Genomic DNA, 12842 nt, shown 5'->3' on the forward strand with positions numbered 1-12842 from the left:
TACTGACAACATGACTAAACATTTTTAATATCTTGTTTATGAACAATAATAAAAGGATTTGTTATTCTGATGGCAGAATGTTCATTGACATTAATACTTACTATTAAAAGATGAACTAACAATTTTGAGAAAAATACATCCTTTTGCAATCCATTACGTGGTGCTGTGTATACAAATTGTTTTGAGAAATGTATTTACTGAGTGATTCATGAAATGCTCCAAAGCAAATGAGAAAAACTATAAAACTATTTTTTCCCCCAAGAGATGTTCATTTATAAACCCAAAAATTTTATTGTATTTGTATTAGTGTGTGGACATTACCTTAGGTGTGAGAAACATTAAAGAAATTGTGTTTCTGTCTATTAATTTTTTGTTGATGATGGCAGACTGAACATTACACAACACAATGTTAACAAGTCAGTTAGCAAATTATAGCACACAAACATTGTAGAGTAGCATATTCAAATTAAGTTTCACTGTGAAAAAAATATTAACACTGCAGTCACTATTCACTGAGCCACACCAACATGAAAGTTTCTTTTTCAGTTATGTAATTAAAGTGTCACTGCTCTGGACATGTAAGCCCCTCTTGAAAATGTCTATGCTTTCAGATATCAAGGCTTCTTAGGAATAGGTAACTGTGGAATGTTTTTAGTGGATATATTTACAGCCTGCGGATGTGCAAGTCGTAGACGCACTGCTGTATTTTCAGCTTGAATAGCATTAAGGGATTGAACGTCAATTGAATGATGAATTGAAGACCATTTTTAGGTGAAACAGCAGCTCAGTTTTAACTTCACAGAGCTCTTCAGTCCTTTCTCTCACACATTGGTGGTGGAGTGTGTGGTGGAGAAATTCTCCATTCTGAGCCGTGCTATTTTCTTCACCGGCGGGGGCGAGTAGAAGAGATGGCAGGTGAAGACCTGCCGACAAGCCTTCCGGAAGTTCTCAGAGAGGAAGGCGTAGAGAATAGGGTTGACACAGGAGTTTCCGTAGGCCAAGCAGTGTGACATGATGCGGAATGCAAAGGAGGCATCGTTCAGGGGAAACTCTCCAAACTCCACCCACATGGCAATAATATGGTGTGGCATCCAGCAGAAGAGGAATGCTGCGACAACCAGCAGCACTGTCTGGGCTGTCTGAGAGAGAGAGAGAGCAAATGAACCCACTGTAACACAATATATTCACATAGTATAACCTACATAGTGGCATGTCTGGGTTTTACATATAGCGTAGCATTATGTAGAAGACAAAGCTCTATTTATGAAACCTCCAATTTTTACTTGCAACCTTACGTATAACCCTTTCTGAAAGGTTATAGAGTTCTATGCAGGGTTCCCTCTGAGAAATAAACCATAGAACCCCTTAATGGTGTTAGATGAATGCATACACGCAATCACATTACTGTACTGGACTGTGTTAGATCTTAAAATGGCCATTTTTAAGGAATTTTTGAATGATTAATGGTTTAAGTGAAGAATTTTGCTTTACCTCTGATGTAGCCTTTCAAATTATATGACCTACTCTATGAAGTGTTTTCACAGAGAAATAAACCAGTGAAAACACATTGCACACATTCAAACAACACTTCCTATAGCTGGCTACCAGGCGCAATCCTGGGAATAAAACATGGTAAAAGAAGTAACCAAAAACCCAATGCTGACGCTGGTTGGCTCCAGAGATCATGTGTGTACATGGAAAAAATTATACAAAAGGTCCAGCATTATTACAACATCTGGGCTTTATAGCAGATTGGCCAGAGCGAATACTTTGCTTGGTAAAAGATACATGAAAGACCTCACAGAATTTACAAAAAGAATTCCAAGAATATGCTAATATGTGTCTTGAAAAAAAAATTGAAAGAACAAAAAGGAAAAGAAATGAATGCTTTCTGTATGCACTGTATAACCTCTGGGTGTTTTACAAGGTTTAATGAAATACAAAACACTAATGCATTCCTATGGGAAAAGCCAATGCCAAAACTGTACCCTCACCACAGATGGATAAAGCTAAATCCCAAAAAGCTATTAATAGCAAGATATGTGCCTTACAATGACAAATGACTCACTGGAAACTAACACAGAATTGGCTTAATTAGTGAAATAAATCAGCACTGGAGATGACTAACAATTTGTTCAACAGTGTTTTTTTGTCTTCTGTGTTTATTATTCAAGGAAAATGAACCTTTAGTAGATTGGCAGCTGTTGGCAGTGTTTGCGAGCACTTTGTCACTTGAGCACGTATACCCAAGCTCGTTCTTATGCAAATATAAATGTGACCATATTATAAACAGGACTCAGGAGAAAAAAAGACAGAGAGGAAAACAGTAAGAGAGACAGAGAGCGAGAGAGAGAGATGACATTATAGGTAAGATAAGCTTGGAAAATGTGCCTTTTAACCTTTTAATATTTTATAAAGATTTTTTTTTTAATGTTTAGAAAACAATTAACACTGCCATTAGAGCACTAGATTTGGGCGAGACGAGTCTTAGACAGTAAAAAGTTTGACACAATTGGAACTTTGGCACTTGATTTTTTTGACTTTCCATCTTTAAAGAAAATAAACGTTCACAAGTTTTTGATGTCTCTGAGAGCTGCTTTTTACATATTGGATGAAAATAAAAACCTAAAATGTTCAGATCCATCTGAAAATAAATTTTGATACAATATAAAAACAAACAACTTAAAAACAATTGTTTAAGGCAAAAAGCAAAAGAGTAAAAAAGCGGGCAAGAAGAACACGAAAGCAAAGCAATATAAGCATGAAAAGGATCCAACCACTGATCCCACGCAATCTGTTTAATTCTGCGTTTGTCAAAAAAGATCAGCTTATAAACCAGTGTCTGTACACATATATCTGCATTTTGTGAAGAAAAGCATTACTTTCAGCTCTAGTAGCAATTTGGCATTCCCACAATGTTTTTAGTTCTATGAAGTAATGTTTTTCATCCCAATACTGGTGACACTGACAAATGAACAGCCTAAATGCATGGTGCAATGACTTCCCTGATATGTTGTATCTCCGATCTGAAAGGTAATGATGAATTTACTCTGTGATAGGACTGTATTTATTTATGTTCTCTAGATGTTTATCACAAGTTAGTTTTGTATGATATGCAAAAAATCATCTTGGAAATGAATGACCATTTTTAATGGAAAAAATACAATGATAAAACACCTGACACTAACCATAAATCAGGCTTGTAGCTTTTGGTTTAAATATACAAATATTGTAAGCATTATGTAGAGAGAAAAAAAATAGTGTCTCTAAAAATTAGGACAATAAATCTTTATAAAATGTTGTAGGCAAGTATAAGTTTATTGTAGTTAAGTTTATAATTTTGTTTCAGTAACATAACCAATGTTAAAGTCAATGAGATTATGGATTAAAAAGATCACACAGAAATAAAAGCACACAAGAGAGTGTGGATGTCCCCTGTATTCTCAAAATTTAGAGATTATGTAAAATAAGTACTGAATTGCATCTCAAATATATTGTGAATAATCAACATTAGATTCACATCAGCTGGTTATAAACTGTAATAAATCTATCCCAGTTGTAGCAGGACATGCTACAACTTAACACTTGACATTAAGAAAAATATATGGTTATTTACTGTTTAGATCAGGTAAAAAAGTTTATTCACGTCAATGTCTACGTGTACTAACAGTGATGTGATAATTTTGACCATCTACACTTTAGATCTTTATATATTTCTACCAGGCATAAGATTATGACATTATAACATTATGAGCGGTGAAGTGAATAACACTGATTACTATTTCCTCAAAAATGATGTGTTATAAGCAGAAAAAATGGACAAGCATAAGGATTTGTCCGAGTTTGACAAGAGCCAAATTGTGATGGCTAGTTCTTGTGGGTTGTTCCCGGTCTGCAGTGGTCAGTATCTATCAAAAGTGGCCCAAGGAAGGAACAGTGGTAAACCGGTGACAGAGTCATGGGCAGCAAAGACTGGCCAGTGTGTTCTAATCCAACAGACGAGCTAAATGTTGCTCAAATTGCTGAAGAAGTTATTGCTGTTAATGCATTAATGGGTAAGGACTGTTTAGTCAGCGAAAGGGGGACCAACACAATATTAGGCAGGTGGTCATAATGTTATGCCTGATCTGTGGCGATAAAGTTATGAATGGCCATATATATAGTCGCAAATTGTGTTCCCGAATTTCATAAATTAGATAGATAAAATGTCTTATTAATTATGAATTAAAATCATAACAAGCATAAAACAGTACTTTGAGAGCATATTGTATTCTCTAATAACAAATGGACAGCATAAGCAAAGTCAATAAGTTCAGTAACCATACCTGTATATTTTGTTGGTTAGATCAAAAGTGTGATAATAAAATGTGAAAAAAAGACCCTAAAGAATTAAACACACTAGTGTATGCTGTTACATGAAATACTCTATAAAGAAATGGTGGTGTTATTAATTAAAGAATTACACGTCATACATGCTTTATTACATCTCATTTTAAATCTTCACCTCTAACTGTTAAAAAAGCTCTGACGCTAGAGACTCCTTAAATAAAATAATCACCTGTTCATCATCAAATTTAAAAAAGATCTAATATAACTAACATACATTTATAAAGTGGAGGGCTAATTAAACTCCCTTATACAGATGCAATACATTTTACTTTGTGATGCTGATTATTAATATTAATATTTTGATAAATAGACATCAATAAATGGAAAATACTGTATCTACAATTATCTACAACAAACAAGAACCAACAAGTATATGTGAAATAAAGTAAGAGTCAGTTTATTATGCTTAGATGGCATACATTTACACATGAACATCATGTGACTAGTAAATAAAATTACTAAATTGTATAATGGGATAATTAACAAATATTTGTTTGCCATTGTAGTGATATTTATTAAATATAAATTATTGATATAATGAATAGCAAATAGACCTAGTTACATGAAGCTCACATAATCACATTTTTCTGTAAGTACTGCAAGCCCTCGCAGGATACTTTGGATAAAAAGTAAAACTTGCATCTGACATTTACCAATCATGATTCTCTGTGGCATGTAAAATTCGTGTGTGTGTGTGTGTGTGTGTGTGTGTGTGTGTGTGTGTGTGTGTGTGTGTGTGTGTGTGTGTAGGTGGGGGGGGGGTGTTTGTTGTTTGCATGGGGAATAAAACACAAATTTTTTGCATGACCTATGATTAAAGAAGGAACATATTGTATTTTAATGCAAAACATGACATTTTAGGGGCATATACTGTATGCACTCCTAGGGATGTCTATATTCAGATATTAATCTGCACATAACAGAAGTGTGCATGCTAGTACCTTTGCTGATACCCCAAACTTAATAAGTAAAGTTATAATATATATTCTGAATATAAATGAGACTCTGCTCTGGGCAATTCACATTTATTAGTCATTTTGATACTGTTTGCTGAGTAATGATGGTCTCACAGAAATTAAAAATAAATAATCTCTAAACTTATTTAAATTTGTGTTTTATTTTAAATAATTTTATTACACACCTTTAAATGATTTCATTACACCATTTCCAATTCTTTTGTATTAAATATTTATTTATCTACCGTATATTTCATTTAAAGTATATTTCAGAACAGAATTTGAGCTAATCTGTGTAAAAAAAAAGAGAAAGTTTATTGTAATTATTATAATAATAACATTTGTACTGTATGTTTGTACTGTATGTTGGTTTGTGTAACTGTAACAAAGTTTAACCCTTAGCTTTATTTAGCAGGTTTGACTTAAAAAAGACAATTATTTTACAATTAAATGTTAATATTAGTCCAAAAAGCTTCTACATTGTCATATGCTGGAATGAAACAATTTTAAGCCAAACAGTGTAAAATATTTTAATAAATAGCAGTACAAGCGAAGAGTTGGGCATGCCAGGTTTAACCATGTGAGATAACTGTCATTGATGGGTGCATGAATTTACAGTCTTGGCTAGGAAGAAATGCCATTCGTAGTATTGGTAAATCTAAAATAATCACTTTTAAAATGCTGGTTATCAGTAAAGTGATGTGGATGCTAAACAAATCAAACCTTGCACTGATTTTTTGTCAGCTTTAAAAGTCTGATGCTTAATCTTATACTAGCACATTTATATTCACCAATTTGAAAAAAATAAAAAGCTGCTGCTTTTTTTCTAGATTATTGCATACTAAAAACACCTCCAGTTGTTTTGCCTGAATTATAAGTTATTGGCTGTAATGCATTTGTTGATGTAATTGCCTACATTTTCTTCTAGCTACCACCAGTATCATTTCTAAAAGATGTGCTCTCTTCAACATGCTTTTCTTTTACATTTGACCATATTTCTATATTCTCACTATGGTTCTTTACAATTAACAAAGGCAGCACCAGTGTAACCTTCACCTTGATTTGTATAAAACTGCAGATGCAATTTGAAACACAAGAGACTCTATGTGAATGAATATGCAATAAACTCAATATAGTCATGTTAAATTCATTGTTGTTATGTAACCTTCTTTAAGGTCACAGCAAGTTTCATTTTGGTCAGCTAGTTTTAGCCAAAGTTGTACAAGGACTGTATAATGTAAGTCAAAGAAATACCTTGAGCTAACATCATAATTTCTGTCAGTGAACTGTTTCTGTTGTAGACATGACACTACAAAGTAATTCTAGATGGTTTTAGGGGCTGTGCAGCTTACCAGACAACTACATGGATTCTTTGTTAATGAGACACCTTAACCTTGTGAATGTCAAGCCAATTCTCAGTTCTTGTCACAGAATACATAAAGAAGATGTGAAAATTTATGCTGGAGCTGTTAGTTCTCATTCTCCATACTGGAGCCCCCCTGGAGACATGACTTACTGTACATTGTAGCTTATAAAGAATCTGTACCAATGTTCAGTCATCACATCAGCAAAACTCAAGAGCTCTTGGGCATTATCAGGGTGTTAGATATTTGTCTATAGGGCAAGCACTCTTAGTATTCCACTGAATGCTACTTTCATCACTAGGCTGATGACAGCAAATGTAGACACTCAAATGAGAGCCTTTCCTGACAGGAGCACAAATGACTGTCCTTTTGAGAGTGCAGAACAAAAGCACGAGCATGGCCTGGTCATTTCTAAATGACTACTGAGATTGACAGGACACCTTGTGTGAAAAGTATCATTATCTGATAACCAAGGTTATGTCTCAGCTCTTTTTTTACTCATGCCAGGGCAAGGTAATTTATCCATGTCAGTCAGTTGACAAAATAATTCACTAGCCCTGAAATATTTAGTTTTTGGTAAAACCACAAACATTGAAATTATATTCTATATCACAGTGCAGTTGTGTTTCCAAAACAAAGGGTAGTTATATATATATATATATATATATATATATATATATATATATATATATATATATATATATATATATATATACCATCACCTCTGATGGTAGTACTAGCTGTAACATAGGTGCACAAGGATTTGTATATGGTAAAGGCTCCACATTAATCCAAATGTAAGAATGTATTGTAATATAGTATCTTGACTAAAAAATGTGTTGTTGACTTGAAAGTTATATAGTATATAACTATATTATATCGTATATTATATAGGTTTTCAGTAAATCTGTCTCTGTTACATTATAGCTACTTTAAAGTAAGTAATTTGTTTTGCAGAGCATTAAATGCAACTATAACTGCATTTAAAAGTGGTAAATGTTTATTAATATTAAATAAATGTTGTAATCATATGTAAATTGATGTGTTATAAGAGTAAAAATGTACTTTTATAAGAAAATAGCATCATATTTGCTAATGGACTATTTTACTATAGCAGCATGGCCTATGGCTTATGAGTGCATTCCTTACACAGTATGAAAAAACGTAAAAAAGTATATATTTAGCAAATAATAGTATATAAAATATGGGTTTGCATAAATCAAAATTTACCAACAACGAGTAACTGTTATAAAACCCTAATTCTCAACCACCACCACGGGCTTCCTATATGGCCGACCCAGACTCTGACTCAAACTTACTTGTAAGTTTGTTTTACATAACATTAGTATATTCTGATATTTATATTTACTGTATAATACACTGTATCATACTGTATGAAATCAGATCATATATCTGATCATATACCATGCTTGGTCTGAATACTCAAGTCTGATTGGCTGAAGGGTGTGTCTTCAACCATTTAACACACAAGAATTTATTATATTTATTTCCTTTTATTTTTTTTTATCTCTGTTCTAAATCTGAACATGCTTTTTTTTTTAAATCTGTAACCACAGCAACATAAACAGTTGATATGGAACAGATGCAGATAATTCACACACAATCTCTCTCTCTCTCTCTCTTTCTTTCTGTATCTAATAATTATTTATTAAACGTCATTCAAATTACTGTAATCATATCACACTACTGTATTTCTGTGTATGATTTACACCAGGCAGAATTCAAGATCTAATGACCCCTATAACAAATTAAAAATTAACCATTATTTTTGGATCAATGACAGCTTTATTTAGTCTATTCTGACAAATGAACATGGTATAAGCATGTAATGCATTTATATCATTTAATGCACCCCTAGCTGTATATTACCTTTTACATATCATATAATATTTCGAACTTTCAAAAACATAATTTTCAGGAGAAAAAACCCTGAAGACAGTTACGGGCATTTGTGAAATTTTATGGAAATTCCACATTGAAATTTTACACTTTGGTTGCCCTTAATGGCTGTCCTACTGTGAATGCCTTTCATATGTTAATGTAGAGAATGTGAGGTGGGCATGCTTTGTTTTGAGACCACAGGACAAAAATGGCAAAAAGGTCGCTCTATTCTGTAGGCAAAGCAGATAACGCTGTGTAATACAAGAGTAGGCTTTAGTCATCTTATTATACCATAAATCACATAAGGGTTAAGTTCTAATGAAATCACTATATTATGCCACATGGTATAATCTCATAGTATATACATTTTAATTAACATTTTAGTGAGTTTAGTGCTTGGTCAAAACTCCACCTATATTACACTTTTATCACAGAGCAACTTTTATTAATTTCATTAGGAATCATTCGTGGTCATTCAGAAACTTAAAGCAAAATTATTTTTATGTTATTTCATGTTAATCTGAATTGGCAAAATATATGAAGACACTTTGTGAAGTCTTACGTTTTCACAGGCATTAAACATGCATGGTGGGTCACAGCGCCAGTAATTACTGTCAGCCTTTCCAAATAAGAATGCATGGGTATTACAATAATCTTCACTTAATCAGAGGTGTCTGGGCCAGTTTTAGGCCATCTGCCCACTAAGTGCACTGACTCCCCTCCTACTCTGGGTCGATATTCAAGACCTTTTTGAAGCATCTCTATTTTCTACTCCTTTACACCTACTCATGCTCCTAGTATGCTGGGCTTTAAAGAGGAAAACTTCTGTATTTGCACACAGGTGATGGCAAAAAAACCCTCTTTGATCATACATACTAAAAGCCTCATGGTATAATAAATGACTACAATGTTCTATAATGCTTTTTATTAGGGTTCATGAATAGAACGCAACACCAAAAATGATTGTTATTTTTACACACAAAAAAGTGTAAAATCCTAGCAGTGTTAAACAGCAGTGTATCAATTTACTAATGTATTTATCTGCATCATATTACTCACAATTAACACATGTTTAATACATTTGTTTGGCTTTCATTGATAAAGGAAGCACAAAAAAAGCATAAGAAAAATGCACTGAATGGCTGCAGCTGATTTCTGTTCAGCCTAGAGTGTAGCTTTTCGGGGAACAGTCATGACTTGAAAAACTGACTACATTTGCTCATAATTTAGGCTGATATTTACTGTTGTATTGTATCTTCAACAGAAATTAAGAAGTCTTATATAAAATACAGCTGTACTTCATGCTCCCAGTGGAATTTATAAATTCTATCATTCCCAAAAATGCTTTTGGAGGAAAAGGTAGATAGACCAAACACACTGTTTGCACAAAATTCTAATTCACATCGATGGGACCTCATGATATTAAGATTTACTTAGCCTAATTTTTTTAATACTTGAAGCATTTATAGCCTTCTAATATGACAACTTGCTGTCACCAGTACAACCAGCAAGTGTGACAGGAATGTTGTACAAACAATGTAGATAGCATGTTAGGGGAACTTCCTCTGATAGTTGGTTTACCGAAAACTGATAATAGCTTTAGCAAATCCTGCCATTTAATGTACAAACAGAGAGTACAATGCTGGGTTGTTATCTCATACTGAATCCAGTATGAAAACCATATTTGTATAGCGTTGCATGCACTATTTAGCATCATCCTGTTTTCTGTTTCATATGTGTTTTTTGAATATCCCATTCCACACTTAGTCCCCATTTGTTGTTACAAAAACCTCCACTCTTCTGGGAAAATGTTTCACTTACATTTTGGAATGTGGGGGTTAAACTTTGCGTATTCAGCCACAAGGGTGTTAGTAAATTTAGGTACTGATGTACTGATGTACTGATGTACACCCGCTAGTGGGTGGGATCAGTGGTGGCAAACCACTTTAGAGCTTTTAATCGATTAAAATATTTCATCGTGATTAATCGCATGATTGTATTGAGTTAACTCACAATTAATTGCAACATAATCACACATTTTTATCTGTTCTAAATGTACCTTGAATTAATACTTTCTAATTTTTTGTACTCTAATCAACATGGACAAATATTAATGCTTTACGCAAATGTATGTTTATTATTTGTAAAACCAAACTCAAAATAGAGCATGATGACAAAATATTCTTGTAGATGTTTAAAAGTAATTATGGTGTATTAAATTAGGTAAATTATCACGACACTAAACAGAACCTTTACAATGTTTCCACACGGACGGTTAATGAGGTGATTCTAGGAAACTATACCTCATAACTTTCATACGGATTACATAATCAGAGAATATTTGTATTTGATGTGATTGGTTTATTTAAAAGTAGACTTTTTGGGCTTTCTATACATATATTTATCATGTGTGTGAGGCGAGTATTCACTGAGATTCAGGTTGTTTTATTTATGTGTCTGTGAAGAGAGATGATAGAGACGCCCTGTCTGTTTGCTTTATTTTACAAAAGCACAGCGTTTTGTTGTTATTATGAGTCTGTAAATAAAGATAGACTCTTTACATATTCGAATTATGTATTGCTCTTATCTGTTTGCAAAAAAGACAGTAATTCAAGTTTGTTTCCACGTTATGAAGAAAAAATGCCACAAAACTGTCACTGGTGCATTTGTCGCCCCCCCAGAGAGATAATTGTGTGCATCAGGGTGAATTTTGAGATTTGAGACTTGGCGCATCAGTAAAACAAATGTTTACTGATTAAAAAGTTTATTTATTTTTTATATCTGAGTAAAGAAAGGACGTTGTGGATAATCGTGTGTTGCACTGAAGGTTTAATTTTGTCCCTTTTATATTTATTTATTTATATTTTTAATAAAAATGGTCAAACAGAAATGCGCGCTGCGCTGCATTAATCGTGCGTTAATGAAACCAGTGCCCTTAAAATGAATTTGCATTTTGACAGCCCTAATAAAAAAAAAATTATACAAAATAAATACAGAATTTTGTTACCTAATGTATGTATCCAGGCTGAACATCCACTATATAGACTTTCTGTCTTGCTCATTGTTATGTTCAGAAACTAGTCTACGTCTGTGGTGTGTGAGAGCCAGGAAATTATACACCAGTGGTAGATTGAAAAAGTTGCGCAATGACAGGAAATCGTTTGATGGGCTGAAAACAGCGTGCAATGAGAAGGAAAAAAAATTGACATTTTACCAAATAGATTAAAGTAACCAGCCTGGTTTCAAAATCTAAGAAGTGAAAGTACAGATATTTGTGTAAAAATGTATTGAGTAAAATTAAAAAGTTGTCCGAAAAATAAATAGTGAAGTAAAGTAATGAAAAACTAAAAAAGGTACCAAAAAACTACTTTAGTACAGTAACAAAGTATTTGTACTTCGATATATTAGCATATACAGCAAGTGAACACTTTGTCCTCAAAGTTGATGTGTTAGAAGCAGGAAAAATGGGCAAGCGAGTTTGAAAAGTGCGAAATTGTGATGTCACGATGACAGGGTCAGAGCATCTCCCAAACTGCAGCTCTTGTGGGCTGTTCGAGTTCTGCAGTGGTCAGTAATTTAATAGAATAGCCATTTCTATCATAATCTATATATTGACCCTTTGACAGCTACACCAAAACACTAAGACCACCTTAAACCCTCCCCTTCTCTGTCCCATGCTCATTCGAGTCCTTGCCTTTTTGCCTTACAGTTTAATTTTAGCTATTCTCCAATTCTGTTTATTTTTGCAACAGTGCAAGTATATTTGCAATACTTACAGTTGCCAGCAAAGATGATTTTAGGTGCTGCAAAAATGTAATCAGAAAGGCACACTTGCAATTTATCCCGAAATCCAGACAGTTACATAACCATGCAGATTAAATGTAATCCACAGTTTAACTGAGTTAAAGTGACCTGGGGAAGGACAGTATCTATATTTAAACAGCAGCACAGAGAGTAAAAAGTATACTAAAGCAATTTACATTATAGATGACATATAAGAAAAAAATACTAGAGTAAAAAGTAAATAAAGAAGAAACAGATACAGTAAGTGTGTAATGTGGTAATGCAATATATTGTTTTGTGTAAGCACTGTAAACGTCACTGATACGCCAGACTTTAGGTAAAATGAAGTGAAATTGAAGTTGGTCAAGTTCAAATATATTCTAAAAGGTCTTAAAACGGTTAGACTGTAAAAATAATCTACATATGTACTAAAGCATCTCTTCACACA

The 12842-nt window shown here is 33.3% G+C and overlaps 1 protein-coding gene across 1 annotated transcript in view; it reads right to left on the reverse strand.

Moving 5' to 3' along the window:
* The window catches only part of galr1b (galanin receptor 1b), a 28995-nt gene continuing 16153 nt past the window's right edge, over positions 1-12842 (reverse strand). Inside the window, exon 3 of the mRNA XM_046840970.1 lies at positions 1-1139. Within this exon, the coding sequence (XP_046696926.1) occupies positions 822-1139 (318 nt within the window). The 3' untranslated portion in view covers positions 1-821. The remainder of the gene's footprint in view (positions 1140-12842) is intronic.

Source organism: Silurus meridionalis, chromosome 26 (genome assembly GCF_014805685.1).
Source record: "Silurus meridionalis isolate SWU-2019-XX chromosome 26, ASM1480568v1, whole genome shotgun sequence".
NCBI classification, from domain to species: domain Eukaryota; kingdom Metazoa; phylum Chordata; class Actinopteri; order Siluriformes; family Siluridae; genus Silurus; species Silurus meridionalis.